The sequence below is a fragment of the Aquarana catesbeiana genome, linkage group LG03 (genome assembly GCF_042186555.1).
Source record: "Aquarana catesbeiana isolate 2022-GZ linkage group LG03, ASM4218655v1, whole genome shotgun sequence".
In the NCBI taxonomy this organism is placed as follows: Eukaryota; Metazoa; Chordata; class Amphibia; order Anura; family Ranidae; genus Aquarana; species Aquarana catesbeiana.
In genome coordinates this window covers 405,155,778-405,183,384 of record NC_133326.1, presented here as the reverse complement: position 1 = coordinate 405,183,384, position 27,607 = coordinate 405,155,778, and the positions used below count along the sequence as shown (strand labels likewise).

Genomic DNA, 27,607 nt, shown 5'->3' with positions numbered 1-27,607 from the left:
CTCCTTTAGGTCTACCATTCTGTATGTAGTACAAGTGCCTTCCTGATTGGATATAAATGCAATGCATTATTTGGATAGGTCCTCATATTACCTCATTTTGGTGCTATGGTGCTACTAGTTGGTGCCAACCAGTGCTATAGCATCAATTTAAAATTAAAATAAAAGGTCAAAGTAGTGTCTCCTTTATCAATAGCATTGCATGCTGGGACCCTCCCTAGAGGGTAGCTGGAGAACTGGCCAATGCATGCATTTGTCCACCTCCTGTGGAGTATATGATTTTGTGGCAGAACACCTTTTCTCCAACCCAAGCTTGTAACCTTGTGTGGCTGATAAAGTTGATTGGTTATATTAGATTTGGTTAGGTTAGGTTTCCTGTTGATCAGAAAACACATCAAAGACTTTTATATACTTTTTTGAACACCGAGACTGCTTGGAGGATAAGGACTATAATAGCACATAACCGATAAGTGTTTTCTTTTTTGCACATGCATATCTGTTTTTTAAATGTCATTTAAAGTATATAAGACAAATGCTAAAAACAAAACTTCAATTGTTGAGCATCCAGTTGTGCCTAACAATCACAGTAGTATTGTTTTTAGTAACATGGCTTAGATTTGGTGACTGCAATTTTTTTCTTATTTCTGGATGAGTACATTTTATACAGAAAAATGCCTGCTGATCTGAGAGAAATCCAATATCTTTGTACCTTCCTATGTACTAAACTGAAATCATAAACAATTTAATCAACTTTTCAGTTTATGTTCTGTGTACACAACCTGTCTTTCCTATGAAATGAGGAAAGGTGGTGGTGGGTGGGTTGGTGCAGTCCAAATTAGAAAACAAGCCTAAGGTGACAGCACTACTCCTCCATAGATACAGTGGGGTGAGTGAGCCTTGTTACTGTAGAACAATAAGTATCGGTATGTTACTGGCAGGAAAAAAAGTTATTAAAAATAAATAAATAAATAACCCTGTTCATTGTCTTTGCTGAGAAACACATCTAGGATGTTTTTGGATTTATCTACACCGCTGACACCACCAACTTTGGAAGGGAGTTCCATGTCCTTGCCATATTAACAGTAAACAGACACTTATGCAGTTTAAGATTAAACCGCATTTCATTAAACTTCATTGTGTGTATTCTTTAGAGTCCTTAGGTTAAATAGTTTCCTCCCAATGCTAGAGTCACCATTTAAAATTTGCATATTGTGATCATATCTCCCTCTTAAGGGGTATTTATTCAAATCTGCTTAACAATCAACTAGTTTTACTTTCAGTTATATACTTTTTCAATTGAAAAAATGCCCTTTGCCGTGCAGGAATTTATTTGAAACTGAACATTCCTGTCTGCACTCCCACACATGATTTCAATGTTGTTATATAGTCTGCAATGACATTCTTAAATCAAAACATCAAAAGATAATCTGTTCTTCCCTTCAGTACTAGACTTAGATCATACATTAAGCTTTTATATTTTACTACTACCTACCACTTTGCAATAAAAATGTAGCATTGATTTTTGTGTTTTAGAATTGCCCTTCCATTAACACATTTAAATATAGCTTTCTGTAACAGTCTCAGAAAAATACATACACATTATTAAAGAAAAGTGAGCTTTTCAAGCAGTTGCATTTACTTAATATGGCTCCTTTTTTAAAGGGATACATTCTAAATTTTAAATATACACCTTAATACAAAAACAACCCACCCCACTAGAACTAAAATATTTAATACAGAATTAAAGGAGAAGTCCAGCCTAAGCTCGTTTGGCTGGGCTTCTCCTATGGGTTATAGGAGTGCAGTCCATTTTGCACTCCTGTGACACATTTTCAGCACTGAAGTCGGCTCCCTCATGACGTTACACAAATCTGCCCAGACACTGCGTCATCGTGACAATAAAGTCTGGATCTGCCAGGTGCCTGGAGTGATGCCCGTCTCAGCCTCTCAGAGAGCCACTGAGAGCCTGAGACGGCCGCTCCCTGCCCCTCCACAGCTCAGCACTCCAGTGAGAGTGGGGGGGCAGAGCAGAGAGCTGCTGACTGACAGCGATGGCTCGTTTCTCAGTGCAGAGGTGCCGGGGGACAGATGCCGCATCGGACCAATGCTGCATCCACCTAGGTAAGTATGGTTCATAAAAAAAAAAATACTTCTCTTTTAATGCTGGTTTTAGTGGGGTGGCTTCTTTGCGTGGGGTTGGTTTAATTGTAAAAAGAGGATTATTCATGAATTGGTAATTGTGGATCATGTATTTGTATATCCCCCACCCTGCTCCAGAACCCCACCTTCATGAATATGGCCCATGGAGAGAAACATATTGAAGGGGTGGCAGAGAGTCTGGCTGTGAGTCACGTGTCACAGTCTGGCTTTGTAAGTTTGCACAACTTGCAATGAATCTTATTGGACATATAGAAAAATACAGTGGGAGAGTTGCTGAATTGCTTATATCTGCATACTCTGGATAAGAATGTATCCTATTAGTTATGCACCCGGGGGTGGTAGATGATCTGTAAGATCACCTGGAGCAGTAATATTTTTTGTATGTATTCAGAATTATGCTTTTATCCCTACAAAATACAGGAAAATTCAACTCTAGTTGTTATAGAATATGTAGTTTTATTTTTCTGACATAAAATGCACATCTCTGTATTTAAAGCACAACTCTCTTGCTCTGGAAAGAAGGATCATTAAATGGCATTAAGACAACCAATTGCTTGGTAAATGTATTAAACTCCTGTAAGTTACCACATGTCTCATATCTTTGTATGGTACTTGAGCATGGCTAAGGAGCTTTCTGAAGAAAAATAGCTTTGCCGTATTTTTTTTTCCTTTCATCTTTATGTCACTGTTGCTTAAAAACTGAATTCAGTGGAGGGCCTAAAATGTCCACTGAGATTGTCATGGAAATCACAGATGTCACACTAGAAGAAATATATCATGAATAAATTCATTTTCAGTACTCTTGAAAGTAAGCATAAACCATAAATTATTATTATTATTATTATTTAAATGCCAAGTATTTTGAGAAGAACCTGTTGTTAACAAATGTTTCATTTACAGTACATTGAAACCAATAAAGTACAGATGAGGTCACTGCCAACAAAAGGTTAATCTGAAGCTACTGAGTGTTTAACCACTTGCCACCCGCCATATAGCAGAATGATGGCGGCAAAGTAGTTTCAATATGCTGACTGGGCATCATATGACGTTCGCAGGATATTGAGCCGCTGCGCGCCCCCGGGGGCGCGCATTGCGGCGATCGTTGTTGCGGGGTGTCAGCCTGACACCCCGCAACACCGATCTAGGTAAAGAGTCTCTGACAGAGACTCTTTACCACGTGATCAGCCGTGTCCAATCACGGCTGATCATGATGTATATAGAAAGAGCCAGTGATCGGCTTTTCCTCACTCGCGTCTGACAGACGCGAGTAGAGGAGAGACGATTGGCTGCTCTCCTGACAGGGGGGTCTGTGCTGATTGTTTATCAGCACAGCCCCCCTCGGATCCCACCCAGGACCACCAGGGAAGCCGCCCAGGACCACCAGGGAAGCCGCCCAGGACCACAAGGGAAGCCATCCACACTGGACCACCAGGTATGCCCCCTAGACCCCCAGGGAAATACCAATCTGTGCCCAGGCAGCTGCCAATCAGTGCCCACTCACAATGCCTACCACTGCCAGTGCCACCAGGGATGCCTATCAGTGCCGCGTATCAGTGCCCATCAGTGCCACGTATCAGTGCCCATCAGTGCCCAGCAGTGCCGCCTATCAGTGCCGTCTATCAGTGCCCATCAGTGCCACCCATAAGAACCCATCTTTGCAGCCTTTCAGTGCCCAACAGTGTCACCTATCAGTGCCCATCAGTGCCCACCAGTGCCACCCAGTTGATTGATAATAAATGGCTTCAGCCAAACACTAGCCATGAGTAAAAAAAATGTTTTTGTGTTATCATTCATATTCTCTGAAAAATGGCTAAGAAATCATCAATTCTGCCAAGGTATGTAAACTTATGAGCACAACTGTATATAAGAGAAAGCAGGACTTCTTTGAAATGATATGCACATTTACTGTATGCAGATAAACCCTAGACTTTCTACCTCATTTCAAGTTACATATTCAGTCTACTCATCCTTTTATAATCTCAAAGTGATTTTCATTTAAAACAGCTAAACAGAGATGTAATTATTCTAAAGGGAACTCACACCAGACAATTAAATTTTAAGGTGTTTTTAGATAGAGCAATGTTTTCATTTGCATAAAGTTGACACAAAAAAAATTTAACCTGTAGCAAGGTTTCACTTGGAAGAATTGTGCATTTAACTCTGGTTAATTAACACAAGTACCTCTATTAACTTTTTAATAATCAGTGTCAAGATTTTCCAGTCTTATTTTAAAAAGATTGTAAATTGTTAAGCTCAGTTCTGTGGAAAACTGATTAATTATTGTAAATAATCAACTGCTAATTCCAAAATCTATTATCGCTTGGTAAAATTCTATTGTTAATCATAGGGTAGCCAGCTGTAATCTATTTTTTTTAACTTTTAAAAGTAATGTATAGTGGTTTTGTACATATTTTTTCCGAATTCATGATTGTTTGAGTTTGCAGTGATACGTTTTGTTGTAAATATTGACTGTTTATTTTATGCTGAATAGGTGACTCAAATCTCAAATACACTTAGTCATACACTTAGTGTGATATATATATATATATATATATATATATATATATATATATACATACATACATATATATATATATATATAGAGTGGGGACGGAAAGTATTCAGACCCCCTTAAATTTTTCACTCTTTGTTATATTGCAGCCATTTGCTTAAATCATTTATGTTAATTTTTTTCCCTCATTAATGCACACACAGCACCCCATATTGAAAGAAAAACACAGAATTGTTGACAGATTTATTAAAAAAGAAAAACTGAAATATCATAAGGTACTAAGTATTCAGACCCTTTGCTGTGACACTCATCCTGATCATCCTTGAGATGGTTCTACACCTTCATTTGAGTCCAGCTGTGTTTGATTATACTGATTGGACTTGATTAGCAAAGCCACACACCTGTCTATATTAGACCTTACAGCTCACAGTGCATCCATCACAATATACCAAGCTTAATTCCCTTACCTCCCAGAGTTAACTGCTCCTTGCTTAGCAGCTCATCACCCATCAATTGTACAGTCTTAAAGGGACAGCTTCATGTGGCCACCTTGCAGAAGGGCCCCAACAATAGCTGGCTAATACTGATAATTAGGCACCAGGTTCTTTGTAGCTACCTCCAGGGCGTACATCCATCCCTAAAGGCTTTAATGCCCAGAGTGCAAATAAGGACACATTTTTGGGGATGGTTACTGCTGTTATATTTTCCACCAATTATACTGGTTAAAATCTGGTTAGCCTTGTTGCAGTATAGTTAACTGTCTTACTATAGGCCAGGGTTCACCCTATTTAGTTCAGCATCTGTAAATGTGTTCACTTGCCTACCTATTTGTTTATGCATTGTGTGGACTTGCCTTGTTACAATGTACTTATTCAGTCTACCATCCAGTTGCTTGTGGCCTATTATGGATTAATAGTATACTAGCACTTAAGTTACACAGATTTGAGCTGCCTGCAACCTATAACCAGGTGAGCAGCATGATAAGTCGTGACAGTACAGAGAATATTCTAATGATGATAGTGTAAACCCCACATAGGACTGATAGTGCTCATTGCTGGACTGTACTGTTATTAGCATGTTTTCTCTATTAGTTTTACCAATTTATTTCATGATTGATTTCATGTTGCCACCCAGTGGCTTCACTCCTCTCTTTCCTACTTGTTTTTAGCGGTGGCTCCTATCGCCCAACCCTCTGACGAACTACGTCTCTACGCACTGGGATGGTTTCCACCCACTTTTCCTCATCTCCTCTTCTCTACTACTCCCTCTACCTCACTCTATCCTTGTCCCCCCCCTTCCTTATCCCCCCTACCGAGCGGGCCTTGGTGCACACACAGGTCAATGTTAGACAGGATGAGGAACCCGGGTACCCCTCTATTTCACCGCCACCATGACTTCACTTGATCAGATAACTTTAGCCTCCTTTAATTGCAGGGGCTTTAACACCCCAGAGAAAAGGAGCCAGATATTATATCACTTCCACAAAGCTAAATCTCAAATTCTACTTCTACAGGAGACACACTTTAGGAGTTCGGGTACTCCGACCCTAAGCAACCCTTACTACCACCAATGGTACCATAGCACCAATCCGCAGGTTAAGTCTAAGGGAGTGTCGATAGCCTTTCACAAATTATTCCACACAAAAGTCGTAGACTCATTGATTGACCCCTTAGGTCATTTTCTCCTCCTCAAATTAAAATCAAAATCTTCTATTTTTACAGTGGTTAATGTGTATGGACCGAACCAAGACCAGGGGAGTTTCATTTCCATGGTCCTAGACAAATTACTCTCTTTTGGAGGTCCCTTCTTCATTCTAGGTGGAGATCTCAATGTGACCCTTTCTCTGGCCGTGGACATCTCCTCCGGTAAGTCCTCCATCCCACACACCACCCTCACATACATAAAATCACTCTTGCACTCTGCCCAACTAGTGAGTTTGAGAAAGACTACAGCTGTTACTCGGTTGCGCATAACTCCTATAGTCGTATTGACTAGCTTCATGTTTCCCAATCCCTACTTGATGTCCCCCTACAGGCCTCCCTTGGTAATATCCTCTGGCCAGACCATGCCCCCGCACACTTAAGTTTGGCCTACCCACCTAAATCTCACAAGACATTCTCCTGGCGCTTAAATGACAATCTACTAAAGGTCACCCCTTGCGTGGCAGCTATTGAGCAGTCAATTCGGGACTTTATACAGGACCACCGCTCAGACGACTCTAATCCGCTCGCTAAATGGGAAGCACTGAAATGTGTGCTCCGGGGGATTTTCATCCAACACGGCTCCCGTCTAAAGAAAGCCAGGTTGGCCGATATCACCAGACTGTTATCCTCAATCCATACCTTAAAAATAGCACACAAAAAAGGACCTTGACCCTGTTACCTTTGTAGATCTTTCCAACGCCCGCAGAGAGTTGCTCCACATCTTAGACGCAAATTCCCTCATAGCTAGAGATAAAGGATGGAACCAACATTACATCCTGGCAAACAAATGCAGGCAACACCTGGCTAAGGTTCTCCATCCCCGTCCCCCACGACGCCCAATACCACACATTTGCACCGCCAACCAACAAAAAATTCGGAATCCCAAAGGCATCGCAGATGCTTTTCAGCAATATTATTCCCAACTATATAATCTCCCCACACAGCCGGGACAGACTCACAAAGATGGTACACAACACCCCGATATGGAAAACTACATTTCAGAAACAGCCCTACCACAAATAGATCCTTCTGATTCCACAGATCTAGGTAACCCCCTGATGGAGTCAGACTTTCTAGTAGCTATTAAAGGTCTGAAACCTGGTAAATGCCCAGGGCCAGATGGCTTCTCCCCCAGATTCTATAAATCATTTGCCTATTCCCTAGCCCCACTTCTTACAGAAGCGTTCAATTGTTTAGATGACACCTACCCTCCTTCTAGGGACCTTCTATCTGCCAATATCTCAGTCATACCCAAGCCAGGAAAATACCATTCCCAATGAAGTAGCTACAGACCTATTTCCCTTCTTCACCTAGACGTCAAACTTTTTGCGAAGATCTTAGTGACCCACCTCTCACCCCTCCTACCCTCCAACATACACAAAGATCAAGTGGGATTGTCCCTGGTAGGGAGGCCAGGGACAACACCACTAAAACAATCCACCTCATTTCTTACATCCGCATCATTTCCTTTGATGCCGAGAAGGCATTTGACCGGGTCAACTGGCAGTTTTTGCGCATTTCCCTGGAACAAATTTCAGTTCCACATTTGTGTCCAGGGTAATGGCACTATACTCCCGCCCCGCAGCCTCCATCCTGGTCAATGGCTCCTCATCCGCCTCGTTCCAAATCTCAAACGGAACCCATCAGGGATGCCCTTTATCCCCCCTACCTTTTGTATTGGTGATAGAACACCTGGCAATAGCCATCAGACAAAATAATAATATAATGGGGATACAGACAACATCATCCGATCACAAACTCTCGCTCTATGCAGATGATCTCCTCGTTTATGTTCAACAACCTCACATGTCCTTACCTTCTTTGATGCAGGAATTCCACAGATTTGGAGAACTTAGCAATTTTAAACTTAATATGTCCAAAACAGAGACCCTTAATATATACCTACCACCCTCCACCCTTACTCAAGTACAGACCAATTTCTCATTCCAGTGGTGATCAAAGGGCATTTCCTACCTTGGGATCACAATCCTATCCAACTTATCAGATCTTTATAACCTCAACTATCTCCCCTTACTATCCCATCTCCGGAAGGAACTGGATACTTGGAACATGACACCACTACCCTGGTTTGGCCGCATTAACACACTCAAAATGGACACCCTTCCCAAATTACTTTACTTATTTCAGACAGTCCCTATAAACGTCCCTAACAATTTTTTAACTCCCTAAGATCCATGTCCATACGCATTTTCATCACCCGGCAACAAGGGATGTCCCGTATCCAGCATACCTTGTTAACATACCCCAAAATACGAGGCGGAGCAGGTCTCCCAGACTTTGAAATGTATCACAGGGCTACCATACTCTCCAGGATCCTGGAGTGGTTCCCCCGACCATCACCAAGGCATTCACCATAATAGAACAAGATCTCTCCACCCCAACCTCTGGGCCTTGCTATGGGGATATGGACAAAAATTGTCCCTCCTATCAAACTCCTCCCCGTTAACAGTTGCCGCACTACATCTGTTGTACAAAAAGGGACTGTCATCACTATTATCCACAGACCCCTCACCACTCACTCCACTTTTTGACCACCCTGTCCTCCCACAGGGTATGGGATCCAACACGGTGGGACCATATCTCCGTACTACATGGCCTACAGTGAGCTCATTCATACACCCAACCTCAGGCACACCCATTGTACCAGGAAAACAGGGTAACTGGCTCACAGCTCTCCGCATATCCTCCTTCTGTTCGGACCTGTTGTCCTCCTCCCAAACACACAGGCCCTTAACAGGCTACGAACAGCTCAGAAACACCCAAGCACCTACTCTCCACCATTTACAAACTACAACATTCACTGATTTATAACCAACTCCCATCTTACATCAGGAGGTGGGCCGCAGACCTGGGAAGGGACCTTTCACTGGTTGACTGGCAAAAGTCATTCCACTTCACACATAAATGCTCTATCTCTTGTAGGGATGAGCTTCGAGTTCGAGTCGAACTCATGTTGGACTCTAACATCGGCTGTTCGCCAGTTCACCGAACAGCGAACAATTTGGGGTGTTTGCGGCAAATTCGAAAGCCGCGGCACAACCTTTAAAAGTCTATGGGAGAAATCAAAAGTGCTCATTTTAAAGGCTTATATGCATGGTATTGTCATAAAAAGTGTTTGGGGACCCGGGTCCTGCCCCAGGGGACAAGGATCAATGCAAAAAAAAAGTTTTAAAAACGTCCGTTTTTTTCGGGAGCAGTGATTTTAATAATGCTTAAAGTGAAACAATAAAAGTGTAATATTCCTTTAAATTTCATACCTGGGGGGTGTCTATAGTATGCCTGTAAAGGGGTGTTTGTTTCCCATGTTTAGAACAGTCTGACAGCAAAATTACATTTCAAAGAAAAAAAGTAATTTAAAACTACTCGTGGCTATTAATGAATTGCCGGTCCGACAATACACATAAAAGTTAATTGATAAAAACAGCATGGGAATTCCCCACAGGGGAACCCCAAACCAAAATGAAAAAAATGATGTGGGAGGTCCCCCTAAATTCCATACCAGGCCCTTCAGGTCTGGTATGGATATTAAGGGGAACCCCGGCCAAAATTTTTTTTTTAAATGGCGTGGGGTCCCCCTCAAAATCTATACCAGACCCTTCAGGTCTGGTATGGATTTTAAGGGGAACCCCGCGCCAAAATTAAAAAAAAAATGTCGTGGGTTCCCCCCAAAAATCCATACCAGACCCTTATCCGAGCACGCAACCTGGCAGGCCGCAGGAAAAGAGGGGGAATGAGAGAGCGCCCCCCCTCCTGAACCACACCAGGCCACATGCCCTCAACATTGGGAGGGTGCTTTGGGGAAGCCCCCTGTCACGGAACGTCCCACACTCCGCTTGAGTGCTTCCGTCTTATACCACTTCCTCCCAGTCTGTATACAGATATCCCAACCTCTCTGAGCACAAACAAGGCGACACTTGCTTGTTGCTACCAAGAACTCACTTTTTAGAATCAAAATTACAAGACTTTATATGCCGTTGGAACCTCCTCTAACAATACAACTGTAACTTAATTAACATGAGCTAATTATCTAATCCTTTATACAGCCTAGGTGACTGAGACATGACCTTTCGCCCAGACTTGTGGTCACCGAGCTTCACACAGTTATATCAACACAATAGCAGTCGTCCCGTCTCCTACATTGTATAGAGGACAATGTCATTAGCTCATTCAATTAACATAAACACAGGTAGTTGGAATTGATGACACCAGCATCTCCTCACAGGATGTGTCCCAACAGAATGAATCAGTCTTATCAGCAGGGGGCTGCTGGAGGAATCCCCCCTCCCTCTTCAGGGACACAAATCTACAGTAAGGAGTCCCCATACAATATATACATATATACACGACTGAGTCCGATTAGTACAGTTCAGCCTGGATTTCTCATTCACCTCACAAAGAGTATTGTTCCATTAAAAAATCCAGGGCCCATAATCAAAAGGCAACAGGCTTGCATACAGTCCTCTCCAACAGCCTCTGTTCAGGCTAGGTCTGTCACATTTCTCCCCTTTCGGCAGGAGACTAACACAGGAGGAGACCCCAGACGGGTTGACTCCGAAGTTAGTCCATAGTTCCAGTCCTCTACTGCCTGTACCCACACAGTACCCCAAACAAATTATTCCAAACAGAGTATTACTCACCCAGCCATCCTCTGCCTCCCTCAGAGAACATATCCGCCGCTGGGGAGAGGCCCGGACTGGCCCTTCTCCCTGGAATCCTTTCTGCCGCTGGAGAGAAGACAGGGGGACTGGGCTCACTCCATCCTGCTGTTGGGGATCTGGGCCGACTGCCCAGCATCCCTGGGGTATACAGGTGGGGACTGAAGCCCCATCAACCGACACCAGATCAAGCTGCAGTTGTGAGGTGATGACTGCATTCTCTCCTTGGATCCTGATCTGCAGCTCGCGATAGACTGCCACCTCCTCACCTTGGGCCTCCACAATTGCTGCAGGTGTGGGGCAGAGATCTTGGACCCTCTGTCCGGTTGCCAGCACTTCTGCTGGGGGTTTGCCAGGTGGTTCCTCCTCTACAGAAACGTCTATTAAATCCCCAGTCTCTGGAAGTGGTAAAAGTGTGGGACAGAGGTCTTGGACCCTCTGTTCAGTTACCAGATCTTCAGCTGGAGAAGTTTGTTTTAACTCCATAGATGCTGCTGGCAGAAAATCACATGTCCCTGTCAGTGTTGTGGGAGAAAGGCCGACTACCTCTTCTCTCAAGAAGGCTGAAGCCACTGTTGGTGCTGGGCAGAACACAGTGAACTTTGGCCATGATAGCAGCTCTTCTGCTGGAGGCTCATCAGGTTGTTTTTCCTCAGCAGAAAAGTCTATCAAATCCCATGTCTCTGCAACTGATGTCTGGGGATAGAGGTTCACCATCTCCTGTCCATGGAACCCAGAAGATGCTATCATTTCTGGGCAGAGGTTAGCAGAGCTCTGCCCTGTTGTCAGCACTTCAGGTTTGGGGACGCCAATCTCTGGATTTTCCACTGCCGATTCTCTGGCATGCTGCTGAACTTGTTCTAGCAGTTTCCTGCATGCCCTTTCCAGATGCTGTTCCTTCCTTAGCAAATGGTCCAGATCAGGTTTGAGCTCTGAGACCCCTGCAAGACCGAGCATAGACTCTCTATATTCTCTCAGGTCCTCAAGGTCAGGTTCCCCTTCATCGCCAAACATAAAAAGATCTGTAAGGTTCTCCCACAGCAATCCAGGGCCGCCAAAGTCATATCCCTCTGGAGAGCATTCTGTCGTCTCCCCTAAATATCCCTCCTCTGCGTGCCATTGCAGAGCCCGATAACGATTGTCCAGCTCTATCTCCAGCTGGACCAACCTGTCCAACTCAGTCACCCATTGCTCCTGGGGCTGCTCTCCCAGGAATGCCATCCGCAATGCCCGTTGGTCACTGGCCCGTTGCTCTTGGGTTGGAAAGCACTTGCCCTGTTTTATACCAGCGAGACGGAGGGCTGCAATCCAGAGCTCCACCCGAATTTGCTGCCTAAGCTCCAGGTATTCATCCTCAGACACAGTCCTGGTGTATGTTGAAAGGATGATTCGCAGCAGCCCCGGGAATTCTGATGCCAGGTCCATATCTCCGCTGGGGTGACTGAAGTCTGCTATCCTGATCTTGGATCCAGGTGGAGGTTTAAATTTCCCAGACTGCAGGAAGCTTTCCCGCTGCTTGCCACCAATGTCACGGAACGTCCCACACTCCGCTTGAGTGCTTCCGTCTTATACCACTTCCTCCCAGTCTGTATACAGATATCCCAACCTCTCTGAGAACAAACAAGGCGACACTTGCTTGTTGCTACCAAGAACTCACTTTTTAGAATCAAAATTACAAGACTTTATATGCCGTTGGAACCTCCTCTAACAATACAACTGTAACTTAATTAACATGAGCTAATTATCTAATCCTTTATACAGCCTAGGTGACTGAGACATGACCTTTCGCCCATACTTGTGGTCACCGAGCTTCACACAGTTATATCAACACAATAGCAGTCGTCCCGTCTCCTCCATTGTATAGAGGACAATGTCATTAGCTCATTCAATTAACATAAACACAGGTAGTTGGAGTTGATGACACCAGCATCTCCTCACAGGATGTGTCCCAACAGAATGAATCAGTCTTATCAGCAGGGGGCTGCTGGAGGAATCCCCCCTCCCTCTTCAGGGACACAAATCTACAGTAAGGAGTCCCCATACAATATATACATATATACACGACTGAGTCCGATTAGTACAGTTCAGCCTGGATTTCTCATTCACCTCACAAAGAGTATTGTTCCATTGAAAATCCAGGGCCCATAATCAAAAGGCAACAGGCTTGCATACAGTCCTCTCCAACAGCCTCTGTTCTGGCTAGGTTTGGCCCCCCCCATCCATGATACCTCGTCTAGTGTTCCTGAGGGAAGGTGCCCCTCTATAAACCACCTGAGGTTTGTTAGGAAGGATAGTATTAAGAGTGGGATCACTGGTGAGAATGTGCCAATGTTTCTTAATCATTTGACCGACAGACCCATGTTGGATGGAGTATGTCGTAATAAAAGGAGTGGAAGGTACCGTACTGGTATTGGGCATCTTTTCCTTAAGTAGTTCACTTCTATCCATGCATGATACCTCTTCTAGAGTGTTTTTGAGGAGTGTATCCGAATACCCCTTCTCCAGAAACCGTTTCGTCAGGACGTCCACCTGCAGGAGAAACTCACCCCTGTCAGAACAGTTAAGTCTCAGGCGGACGTACTGGCTCTTTGGCACCGACCTAATCCAAGCCTCCTGATGACAGCTGTTAGTGGGGATATATGAATTACGGTCGGTGCTTTTAAAGTAGGTGGTAGTAGTGAACTGACCCTCTTTTATTCGAATGCTGAGATCTAAAAAGTGGATCTCATGGTGGCTGGCTTCATAATTGAGGAAAATGCCTCTGGTATTGGTGTTGAGTTCTCCAAGAAAGGAGTTAAGATCAGACTTATCTCCATCCCACAGGAGGAGGATGTCATCTGTATACCTGGCCCACAGAACCACCTGGGGTTTCTGTTGGGCATAGACGACATCCTCCTCCCATGGGGCCATAAAGAGGTTCACCAAACTGGGGACATATTTAGCCCCATAGCGACTCCTCTGTCTTGTTTATAAAATTAGCCTCCGAACCAAAAATAGCTCCAAGATGCGGTGAATTGGAGCAACTCCAGGATGAAAGAAATTTGCTCATCAAATAGACCAGAGTCACGCCTTAAAAAATACTTGACCGCAGAAAGACCTAGGTTGTGTGGTATGACAGTGTAGAGGAACGTGACATCAGCTGTCACCATTCACAAACCTGGCCTAGGGGTATGGTCGGCCAAAAGATTAATCACATGACGTGAGTCCTTTATATAGGAAGGCATCTTATTGACAATTGGCTGGAGAAAAGAATCAATATACCTGCCCACTCGGGATGTAACAGAATCAATGCCACTTACAATAAGATGACCCGGGGGGCAGGTAGGATGTTTATGGATCTTGGGCAAATAATAAATCACCGGTGTCCGCGGTGCCCTTGGTACTAGGTGTAGCTTCTCCTTGTTGAGAATACCCAATTCCAAGCCTTTTTGAATAAGGACTTCTAGTTCCTTTTTGAATCTAACCTTGGGGTCAGACCTAAGGGGAGTGTAGGTGTCACTATCGGCCAATCTTCTTTGCATTTCAGTGAGATAGTCATTTTTATCAAGAATGACGATCCCACCCCCCTTATCAGCCAGTCTAATCACCAAACCCTTGTTTTCACACAGGGAGTCAAGACCAGCAATGAACTCCCTGTCTGTTTTTATCTTATTAACTGGCAATTGATCCAAATCCCTGAGCACCACATCCCAGAAAACCTTCAGGGAAGGAGCCAAAGCCCCAGGGGGGTTGAAGAGGGAAGCATTAGTGAGCCCTGAATGTTTAAAACCATTAAGTAAGGCCTGACTACCCTGAATGGGATTAGAGGCCATATAACGCTTAATACTAAGCTTCCTAACAAAACACGTCATTTTTTTTTTTTAATTTTGGTTCGGGGTTCCCCTGTGGGGAATTCCCATGCTGTTTTTATCAATGAACTTTTATGTGTATTGTCGGACCGGCAATTCATTAATAGCCGCGAGTAGTTTTAAATGACTTTTTTCCTTTGAAATGTCATTTTGCTGTCAGACTGTTCTAAACATGGGAAACATGCGCCCCTTTACAGGCATACTATAGACACCCCCCCAGGTACGAAATTTAAAGGAATATTACACTTTTATTGTTTCACTTTAAGCATTATTAAAATCACTGCTCCCGAAAAAACAGCCGTTTTTTAAACTTTTTTTTGCATTGATCCATGTCCCCTGGGGCAGGACCCAGGTCCCCAAACACTTTTTATGACAATAACTTGCAAATAAGCCTTTAAAATTAGCACTTTTGATTATTCATGTTCGTGTCCCATAGACTTTAACGGTGTTTGCGTGTTCGAACAAATTTTTTGCCTGTTTGCAAGTTCTGGTGCGAACCGAACAGGGGGTGTTACACACAAGAGAAGAACTTTAAACTCCTATTTAGGTGGTACAGGGACCCTCAATCACTCCATAGAATCTTTCCATCTACCTCCACTTCATGTTGGAGATGTGGGGACACAGATGGAAGCTATCTCCACATATGGTGGGAGTGCAGAGCCATACAACCCCTTTGGTCCTAGGTTTTCGCCATATACAGTAGCCTTTACGATTGACCAATGACACCCACACCAGAGATAGCCCTGCTGTGCATGCTCCCGGGCTCCATACCCTCACAAAAACGCACCCTGCTCCGATTTTTCCTATCGGCGACCAGACAACTTATACCCCTCTTCTGGAAAACCACTACCACCCCTCCCCTTTCCTCCTGGGTTTCAGTGGTCAATGACATCATGCGAATGGAAGAGATGATAGCCTTAGACAATGATACATTTGATAAATGTAAAACTTTGTGGCTTATCTGGATCGAATACTCTACCTCGGATGCCCTAAAAACCCTGTTGACACCCATTGGCTGAACTAACTTTATCCGGTCCCCTTGGCCCCTCGATGTGCTGCACCAGGGTCTGTTCACCACCCTAACCCCCCTCCCCCTTTCTATTTCCCCTCCTTCCGATTTCTCCCCCCTTTTATCTTCTTCATCTCTTCTCCCCTCAAATCTATGCTATAAGGCTTCAGAACAGGTGGTTCCCATTTTTACTCTCCACCAGATGTTCTGCAACACACAGTGAATAAACCAACCCATATTAACATATGATTATATATCTAAACCACATTGGTCTATATTCAAAATGTACCTACTATGCAGATTTTTCTGTACTACCCCCTGTACTGAATATCCAGTTGTAATACTACGTATGGTAATGTTTCATCCTGTTAAACTCAATAAAAATATATTTGACTCTAATGATGATAGTGTTACTCCATATATATATATATATATATATATATATATATATATACACATACACACAATATATATATATATATATATATATATATATATATAAATTTTAATGCCCTTTTTATTTTAGTTTTTAGTTTTTTATTTTATTTTTTTTAACTTGGGACATGAGCAAAATAGTTTTTATTTTTTTTAGACTTTTAACCACTCCAGCCCCGGAAGAATTTACCCCCTTCCTGACCAGAACACTTTTTGCGATTTGGCACTGCATCACTTTAACTGACAATTGCGACGTTGCACCCAAACAAAATCAACATCCTTTTTTTCCCACAAATAGAGATTTCTTTTGGTGGTATTTGATCGCCTCTGCGGTTTTTATTTTTTGCGCTATAAACAAAAAGCGACAATTTTGAAAAAAAACCCACAATATTTTATAGTTTTTGCTATAATAAATATTCCCTTTTTTTAAAAAAAAGCTAATTTTTTCTCAGTTTAGGCCGATATGTATTCTTCTACATATTTTTGGTAAACAAATCGCAATAAGCATACATTGATTGGTTTGTGCAAAAGGTATAGCATCTACAAAATAGGGGATAGATTTATAGCATTTTTATTATTATCTTTTTTTTTTACTAGTAATGGCGGTAATCTGCGATTTTTATCGTGACACATCGGACATTATGGCGGACACATCAGACAATTTTGGCACATTTTTGGGACCATTGGCATTAATACAGCGATCAATGTTATAAAAATGCAATGATTACTGTAAAAATGTCACTGGCAGTGAACGGGTTAACAGTAGAGGGCGATCTAGGGGTTAACTGTGTTCCCTGGGAGGTGATTCTAACTGAAGGGGAAGGGGACTGACTAGAGGAAGTGACAGATCGTGGTTCCTAGCTAATAGGAACACAAGATCTGTCACTCCTGTCAGAACAGAACAGGGAAGTGTGTGTTTACACACACTCGTCCCTATTCTGTGTCTCCTGCTCACGATTGCTCGTGGCCATCGGTCATTGCGACTGTCAGTGAGCATCGGCACCCCTGCTGTGCAGCGCGTGTGCCTGCTATCCCGACCCCGTGAGCCGACATATATCTACGATGGCTCGCGCAGTATAACTGCGGCGGTTGGTCGGGAAGTGGTAAAACTTATAGCCCATCTACAGTACATATTTTACAGTGTGTTTGCACAATTTGATTTAAAACATTCTCATTTATGTTCTTTGTTATTCAATGACAATGTTCCCTCCTAGTCCATGTCCTTAAGAGCAGCCGTCAGGCTTCGAAAATTTGCTCTCTTAAAATTAAGTGTTTTTATCTTTCCAGTATGTGCTTTTTGTTTACAGCTTAGGTTAAATGAAATCATGTTAGTCACTGCTACCCAGATGTTCTTTTATATGTACATTAGTCATAAGCTCCGCAATGTTTGAGATCACCAGGTCTAGCAGAATATCACTTATAATTGGGACTTCTATAAACTGTACCATAAAATTGTCTTGTAATAGGTTTATAAATGTCTGCTCTTTTACTGTTCCAACAGTGCCCCTGCTCCAGTCAGTTCCAGGGTAGTTAATCTTTCATTATTTCCACTGTTCCAGCCCTTCCTGTGCAAGGAGTGTCCACCTCTTCATTAACACTGGAGAAGGGAGAGGGGCTGAAACAAACTCCAAAAATTAACTTTGACTTGTACACATCAATATGTAGCGCCACCCAAAATGTCCCAGCCATACTCTCCATTAACATCTCTATTAACATTAACATCAACTAGGTCCTCTTTCACACTCACTTTGAGATCACATCTCACATAGAGACAGACACTGCCACCTTTTTGTTTTACACTGTCTCTCTGAAAGAGGCCACATCCAGGAATTTTAATAGCCTAGTCATGTGAAGAATAAAGCCAAGATTCAGCAATTTCAAATAAATCATCTCTTCATGCACCAAAGCTTCCAACTCTTCTATTTTACTTGAAAGATTTCTGGCATTGGTGAACAAACCCTTTAATACCTTGTTGCTTTTAGCAATTTTGTTTTGCATATCTTTTTTGGTGGTACAAGTACAGCTGTGATTGCCAATATATGTAAACAAACACCAAACACATTTAGTGCTATAGAAACAGGTCACCAATGAATGATGTCTAATGGGAAGTGGTAAATGATTATTTGTGGGGCTGTCACATACATGCAAGGTTAAATGTTCTACTTAATTATGAGACAGACTACATAAGACTATTTTCTTCTAAGCCCAATGGCAGTCCAACACCATTTAAAAGGCTAATCAGCAATAATCAGTCAATAAACTTAATGTTATGCTGACAACTTAGTCCATAAATAATGTCAGCAAGTTAGATGTTGGGGAGGAATCAGTAGTGTCTATTGTGACTCAACCCTTAAACTTAGCCTTAATTTAGCCCATAAACTTAACCTTAACCCTGTCATTACAGCAAAATGAATTATCACAATTAATTTGTATTATCATGCTGATAAGAAGGCTACAACTGTTCCAAAAGTATAAACACCTGAGTGTAAAATGTCCAAAATTCCGCACCAAAACTATTGTATTGAAAGTGTATCAAAGTCAAATGCATTTCAGTGTTCAATTGAGTGTCCTGCTGATCACTGTTACCTGAACTGAAACTGATGAAAAATCCAAAATGTTTACCATAACAGGAAGAGAGGGTGCACATATCCAATGGGTGCACTTGTACCCATGACAACTACTGGTCATAGACTGAGTGAAATTTGTAGCCATTTCTGCTCGACAGAAGTTGAAGGGACGTGCTGGGAATTTTTGGCTGCAGCCAATTAGCTCAGTTGCTGATCAGTGTGTCTTAACAGCTGCGAGTGTAGCTGGGGGTTTGCTAAATCCAACTTATTTGTGTGGATGGAGGAATCTGTAAGATTATGGCCAGCTTAAGGGGGGGGATTCCTAATTTTGGAGATTTCCTCTCACTACTTGTTTTATCTACAGGGAAGAAAGTGGAAGGAAGTGTCCCCAAAACAGGTGGGGAAAAACTTGATAGGGGTTTTAAACATTCCTTCCTTTATTCAAAATTAGAAAATACACTTTCATATAAGCATTACAAAATGTGCAGGTCTCCCCAAAAACAAGAATTATGGCAAAGCGTTTAATTCCCAAATGCTGGTGCAGAAGGTAGGGCAAGTAATTGCGCATATTAGATACTTGTTGAATGTTGAAAATGCCTCCCGAAAGGTCATTTTTTGCAACGCAATTGCACTTCCATTAAATAGTTTTCAGATCTAAGCACATTGTGGGATTAATTGTATTGATTAATCTGAAATTGTCCATTTTGTCAGACTTTTAATGACTGCTGGTGATCTAAAGTCACTTTGGTTTTTACTCTAAACACAGACAATGGACAGTGAGAGCATAATTCCCTTTTGGAAGCAAAGGGGAACAATCTCACACCAATTTCTTTGTTTCCAGGATACAGAAAATATTTTCACTTTTATGGAGAGATCTGTCTAAGGTATTTTTAAAGCATAGACAATCCAATGATAATTAAAAATGCTTTAATGCATTACATAGCAAGCAAAAATCAGGTAACATGAAGACATGATTGTGTTCATTCTATTGTAGCAATAAGTTGAATCACTAAGTGTCCAAATAGCAAATCAGCATTTTGTACAGTGATGTGTTTTTTTATCTTGCCAGGAGCAATAAAGGTTCTATATTTATTAAGAATGACATTTCTTTTATATGTGCATTTATCCTCTGACCAGGATGAGTTGCAGCCATTTCTGTTTATTAAACTAATAATGCAAGATATATTTTTAAAATAACACTTACTAAACATTTCATAAGAACACTATATTTTGATTATTTTACTAACAAGCTTCTATTTTTCTTCCACACTTTTTCTCCTTCAAAGAGAACTACAGAATGTAGAATAGGTGCACTTTTTTCTCCATGCCACAGGCAGATAATGAATTGTATTACTTTTCTGGAAACTATGATGAATAATTTAAAATTCAGATAAAAATATGACCTCAACAGAAAATATAGAGCAGAATGGTTTATTAGAGAACAACTTAAAATAGAATTTCATAGGATTTCTTTTAGAAACACAGTATTTTTGCCAATACTAGCTAATTTTTGTAAAAGAGAATAAACCGTTTGATTACATATGATTTATTGTGTGGTAAAAAACCTATAGTAAAACTAAAGGCAGAACTTTTTTTTCAGATTTGGATAGGGTGGTGAGGGGTTAGTATTATTGTCAGATTTTTATTGCTTGTTAGGAAGATTTGCTTTCTTTAACTATCCTAATCACCAATGTCACCAGAAATAAAGATGAGGGTAGATCCAACTTTTTGAGTTGCCACCAGAACGGAAATAGAGTAAATGTCTTTAATGGGAACACTTGTTCCTGTGACAAGTGACTAAAAAGTGATTTCCTTTACATTGAAAAGATATCTTCTCAATTCCTTTTGAATCTACAAGACAGGAAGTGAAGAGAAATATACCTTATAAAACACAGATGGCAAACAAATGACTGACAGCAGATTTAGCCCTCCCCTACACTAAAAAAAGTTTTGACTTTAGATATACTTGAAATCACTTTTCATTAAATTCATTAGGAAGTCTCACTGTACTATTGTTACCTATAGACATGAGATGGTAGCAGATCTACATGTGGACATCATATCATAAATTATGGCATCCTTTTGTATAAGCTCCATGTCTTGTTTCATGTGATTATTTAAGTTAAAAAACGTTAATAGAATGCACTATTGGAGTAAGTGTGCAGTCTTATTTAGAGGAGGAACTACTTTTTATCTGTACAGACATCAAACAAGAAAAAACAGACATCAAACAAGAAAAAAGAGAGATGGTTTTGTGTTAACTGAAATAAGGCCTTCTGACCTCTGTTAACTTCAACTGCTCCCTCTTTCTTACACAGTTCTCTTGCTGAATTTTACCATATATGTACAGAAGTAGACAGATTAGAGAATTGACCTAAGGATAAAGTCATTACTATATATAAATTCTGAGGTTTGGTGTTGCACCCTCTAAATCTGCTGGCCTAAGCAATGGCCCACAAGTGCCTTATGATAAATACAAATCAATATCAGAAAATAGCCAGAGTGGATAGGATTTGTATGTTTGTGACACCCAACACTGCACAACAATGCTTAATGGAAAGGGGGGGGGTAATGCATATTCAAAATGATATTGCTGCTGCTGATATGACTGTGCCTTCCACTACACCTATTGAATGGTAATAGTCTCGATTTGACTGCCAGATGAAAAATGGGTAGTAGTTCACTGAGGTTTTTGCTACAGTTGTTCCTGTTCTAACTGAAGCAAAACTGCCCTGCTGCTGGGCAACTTCTGTCAAGCTGTCTTAAAAATTAACACATAACAGATGATATAGCAGTGTAAAATTAGCCAGTAGCAGGTAATATTTAGTGAGAATGGGAAAATTGGTCAAAATATACTACAGTAAAAGAGTACTGTCAAATGTTTTACTAAAAAGTAAGAGACTGCACATGATACAAACATGTAAAATGGGTCAGAATCAGGATAATTTTAATGAAAAAGGCTTGGCTCAAATTTAATATAGATAACAGAGCACAGATAGGGGTTTTAATACAGGAATTAGGATGCCACAGAGGATACAGCAGTGTAAAATAGGCCAGCAGCAGGAGATCTGTTCCCCCTCCTTTTATAGTAAGTTTATTTCAAACCCCCTTTATTGCATCTTTTAAGCCTGTTGGCCATAATTCAAATGCCATACAGTGCATGATGGGTTGAAAAAAAATCTCCATCCCTAAATGAGATGCATTAAAAAATGATAAAAGGTGGTGAGTGTTTTATTTAGAAAATGCAGTTGTGTGTCATACAGAATGCTTTAGCAAACTAAATGTCGCACATGGCTGTTTAAAGAGGGAAAGAGTGGGGCTGGCCATAGTTGCTTATACTGGAATAGCCTCCTCCTTGCCAGTCGCTGTAAAGTATTATAAGGCATTTTAGATAAGATTCCCCAGTTACAAGATCTGCACAGAAGGGCTGCAAATTATTATAGAACATTTGACACAGCCTGCCTCTATTACCATTCAACAAAAACAAAACAACAACATTTGTTCTAGGTGGCGTTCTTGATCACTTTAATGATCTGGTTCTAAGTGAACATGGTCCAAAATAAATTTGTTATATGGATTAAACTATCACTAAACAGTCATATTACATTACCATAATCCTCCTACATTCTTTTTACAGGTATCATGTTCCAGTCTTGGTTGCACTTCCCTTCATGCGTCATTCTGTGTAAACTATGGAACAGTACTGCTGTGCATACTATTAACACCTACACATTGGAGTTGATTTACTAAAGGCAAATAGACTTTTCACTTTGCAAGAAAATTATTCAGAGCTTAGTGAATGTGGTGAAATTTCACTTTGCAAAAACAGCATTTCAGCTTGCACGTGATTGGATAATGGAAGTCAGTAGAACTTCACCACATTCACTAAACTCTAGGGAAAATTTCCTTGCAAAATGAAACTTCTCTTGCTAAGTAAATAGTCTATTTTCCTTAGTAAATTAACCTCATTATTTCATCACAAAATGAATTATAATGAAAAAAGCATCTAAATTCTAAAAAAAGAATTAAAAAACTAAAGCTGAAAACTAAAATGATGATGATGAAGAGGAGGATGATAATGATAAATAATATTGCTATTCTATGTGAACAGCGAAAATGTAGTAATTAATGTTTTGCTGCTGTGGGTATGACAACTACATTGTTCTACACACAAAGTTATCCAGCAAAGTGCTGACCGTGCATTTAATACATACATACAAACACACACACAGTAAAATATTAGTTAGTTAAACATTTTCTTCAGGGATAAACAGTTAAGTTTTGTGCTTGCTCTGAAATGAGACAGATTTTGTGAAGGTCATACATGACATGTTATGCATCTATAAGGCTGCTGAAAAAAAAAAGTTACTTCACAGCCACAAGGGGCTATCAAATCATATTATATAGAAAATCGACCTGGAAGGTCTAGTCTCCTATGCAATAAAAGCTCTAGGTTCTGACACTGACTAAATTGTCTAGTTCTACTGCTAGGTATTATCTGTAATATGCTATGAGACCGTAAAGCAGATCCTAAAATTCAATAACATAAAATGATTTGAAAGCTACATTCCATCCTACAAAGGTAGTACTTTGTGATCCTATATTAATATCCCTGTGCCATTGTCATTTATATTGTTTTTCTCATTATTGGAATATATTGCCTCCCTGTCTTTCTGTATTTATTCAATTCATTTCTGTGATTTATGCTAAATGTAAAAATAAAATGCTCTAGGCTCTGTGCACATAACTGAACATTTTTCAGTTGTATCTGGTCAATAAGCATCTGTCATATATTTGTCCAAATTCTTTTAATAAAAAGGGCACTGTACAATGTTCCTAGGAGAAAAATTGAGTTTTACCATTAACTGCACAAAGGTGAGTCAACACTGATAACACTTACTCGAAGTTTCCTTCCAAAGACAGTCACTTTTCCTTTTGTCTGCTCTTTTCGTAGCCGCCATTCAATTGAATTCAACCCGTTTTCCATGGGCAAAGATATATTCCGCCGTCCAATGGTAGGTGTTACTGTGCCAGCCAGTATATGGGGCTCACTGTGGAAACTAATCCCCATACCATTGGCATACATGACTCTCAGGGTTCCATTACTGCATAACTGGTAACTGTTACGCACTTGATCTAGGGAAAAAAAGATTAGTTGTGGTAAGCAGTGTAGTTGATAAAATATATATATATAATGCTGACATATTAGATGAATTTAAGAGCATACCAGTTCCTTACCTACAGTACCTCTATGGCATTTATACCAAGGTCCATTAGTTATCAGACATGGTGATTTAATTTATACTCTGCAGTATTAGGCTAGCTAAAAGGGTGCATCCAAACTTGCAAATGCACCCACACTGTGATTAGATAAGAGAACCCCACCAGGGGTTCCCATGATTAGCTGCGGGAGGCAGCCCCTTTGAGGCTCCCACAGTGAATCACAGCGACTCGCATGTAATTGTTAATACAGCTATCACATGCAAATGATCGGCCCTAGATGCCTGCGTCCAGGGTCTATCACACACATGCAATTGCTGCATGAGAGATTACATGTGAGTTGCTGCAACTACTGTAGCTGTGAAGGACAGCAGCCAACCATTGCTTTCAATGGGACTGCCTCCAGTAGGTAATCGTGGGAACACCCACTGGGGTTCTCACATCTCATAGCAGTGTGGGTGCATTCCCATTTATGAATGCACCCTAAATGGCCCAATCCTTATTTTATTGCCAGATGTGACTCTCAATAGATAGCTGGGCTTTTTTTAGAAGCACTTTTAAACATAGAGACATAGAAGAGTGATGTCAGAAAAAGAAACAAGCAGTCTATTGAGTCTAAACTTTTTCAGTTTGTTTGCATGTTTGTTTTTTTCCCCTATGTTTATCCCAAGCATGTTTAAATTCACGTACTGATGATCATGGCAGCCATCGGAAATTTTTGGGCCTGGGTCCCCTTGGCCTGACCACCAACATTCCGCAGGGCCTGCCCATGGGCCATCCCACCAAATCCGCCCACTGGCCACCCCACCTGTATGAACTCAGCCCCCTCACACCCGTTCACACTCAGCCCCTCTCACACCTGTATGCACTCATTCCCCTCACACTTGTACACACTCAGTCCCCCTTCATACCTATACACACCCAATCCCCCCTCACACCTGTACACACTCAGCCCCCTCACACCTGTATGCACTGATTCCCCCCTCACACATGTACACACTCAGTCCCCCCTCACACCTGTACACACTTAGCCCCCCTCACACCTGTATGCACTCAGACCCCCCCTCACATTTGTACACACTCAGTCCCTCTTCATACCTGTACATACTTAGCCCCCACACCCATACAAACTCAGTTCCCCCTCACACTTGTACACACTCAGTCCCCCCTCATACCTGTATGCACTCAGCCCCCCCTTAACACCTGTACATACACTGCCCCCTCACACCTGTACACGCTCAGCCTCCCCTCACATCTATACACATTCAGCCCTCCCTCACACCTGTACGCACTCAGCCTCCCCTCACGCCTATACACATTCAGCCCTCCCTCACACCTGTATGCACTCAGCCTCCCCTCACACCTGTACGCACTCAGCTCCCCTCACACCTGTATGCACTCAGCCTCTCCTCACACCTATATCATTCCACCCCCCTCACACCTGTATGCACTCAGCCCCCCTCACACCTGTACGCACTCAGCCTCTCCTCACACCTATACACATTCAGCCCTCCCTCACACCTGTACGCACTCAGCCTCTCCCCACACCTATACACATTCAGCCCCCCTCACACCTGTACGCACTCAGCCCCCCTCACACCTGTATGCACTCAGCCCCCCTCACACCTGTACGCACTCAGCCCCCCTCACACCTGTACACACTCAGCCCCCCTCACACCTGTATGCACTCAGCCTCTCCTCACACCTATACACATTCAGCCCTCCCTCACACCTGTACGCACTTAGCCTCTCCTCACACCTATACACAGTCAGCCCCCCTCACACCTGTATGCACTCAGCCCCCCCTCACACCTGTACACACTCAGCCCCCCTCACACCTGTACGCACTGAGCCTCTCCTCACACCTATACACATTCAGCCCTCCCTCACACCTGTACGCATTCAGCCCCCCTCACACCTGTACACACTCAGCCCCCTCACACCTGTACGCACTCAGCCTCTCCTCACACCTATACACATTCAGCCCTCCCTCACACCTGTATGCACTCAGCCTCTCCTCACACCTGTACGCACTCCGCCCCCTCACACCTGTACGCACTCAGCCCCCCTCACACCTGTATGCACTCAGCCTCTCCTCACACCTATACACATTCTGCCCCCCCCTCACACCTGTACGCACTCAGCCCCCTTTCACACCTGTACGCACTCAGCCCCCCTCACACCTGTACGCACTCAGCCCCCCTCACACCTGTACACACTCAGCCCCCCTCACACCTGTACACACTCAGCCCCCCTCACACCTGTACATACTCAGCCCCCCTCACACCTGTATGCACTCAGCCCCCTTACACCTGTACACACTCAGCCCCCCTCACACCTGTATGCACTCAGCCCTCTTACACCTGTACAAATGCAGCCCCCCTCACACCTGTACACACACAGCCCCCTCACACCTATATATATGTTAGCCTACCTCACACCTGTATGCTCTCATCCCCCCACATCTGTACACGCTCCTCCTCCTCACACCGGTACACACACAGCCCCCTCACACCTGTATATATGTCAGCCCCTCCGCATACACACATCTGTAAACACACACACACAGCTGTGTAGACAAACATCCCCCTTCCTTTCCTTCACAGCCCCAACTTGTAAAGGAGGTCTTTCTAGTCCCAGCTCTTGTTTGCACAAAGCTGACACATGTTACTGGGACTCAGAGGAGCTGCAGTCAATCGCAGAGGAGTGCACATGCAGGAAGTAGCCAGAGGTGGCAGTAATGAGCTCAATGTGTGAGCTCAGTGACACAGAGCACAGAAGTTGCTGACTTGACTTCTGTAGTGCGCCATGTGGCTTCCCTGCACCCGCCCTTGCCTACTCCTGGCCATGCTTGGGACGCCTTGGCCCCCTACATTTGTATCGAGTAACATTTGTATCATCAGTTACTCACTACCTCTGCTGGAAATACTGTATAATCCAAGCATCAACTACTCCTGAAGTAAAATATACTTTTTCTAATATACCATTTACCATTCCTATTGGCTGAGGAAGGAGGAGGGGCTTAGCTCTGAAACACATCTCGATTGGCTATTCCTCTGCAGGTTGACAGACTGTGTTCCCGACTTTGACAGCTCGCTCCCCAGCATCCTCTGACATCCTCCTACACTTGAGCTGTCGCAGCGGCAGCGACTGACAGCTCTTCCATGGGCAGGACACTCCTGTACTGAGCCTTCTCTGGTTCTACACTTGTTCTGTTTACACCTCTGTGAGTGGCATTTTTTGTACATTGCATGTATTCATAATTAAAACTGTACTACAATAAGAGATTGCTTGGCGCTTCTCTCCCCTCTCCCTCTTCTGTGGTACAGATTTCCACTGTTTAAACACCTGATATTTCACCAAAACTCCCTAACAAGGCTCCTAAAAAAATTGTAAAAAAATAAAATAAAAATGAAAACTACTGACATATCCACTTCCCTACTGACACTAATCTTTGCCCTACTGACATCGTCCACTGCT

General features: G+C 42.4%; 1 protein-coding gene across 6 annotated transcripts in view; it reads right to left on the bottom strand.

Annotated features, from left to right (window-relative positions):
* TENM2 (teneurin transmembrane protein 2) overlaps positions 1-27,607 on the bottom strand; it is a 2,056,834-nt gene that overhangs the window by 12,758 nt on the left and 2,016,469 nt on the right. For all 6 annotated transcript variants that reach the window (XM_073620699.1, XM_073620701.1, XM_073620700.1 and 3 more), the window contains one exon: positions 23,808-24,043. In XM_073620699.1, coding sequence (XP_073476800.1) covers positions 23,808-24,043 — 236 coding nt within the window. The remainder of the gene's footprint in view (positions 1-23,807; positions 24,044-27,607) is intronic.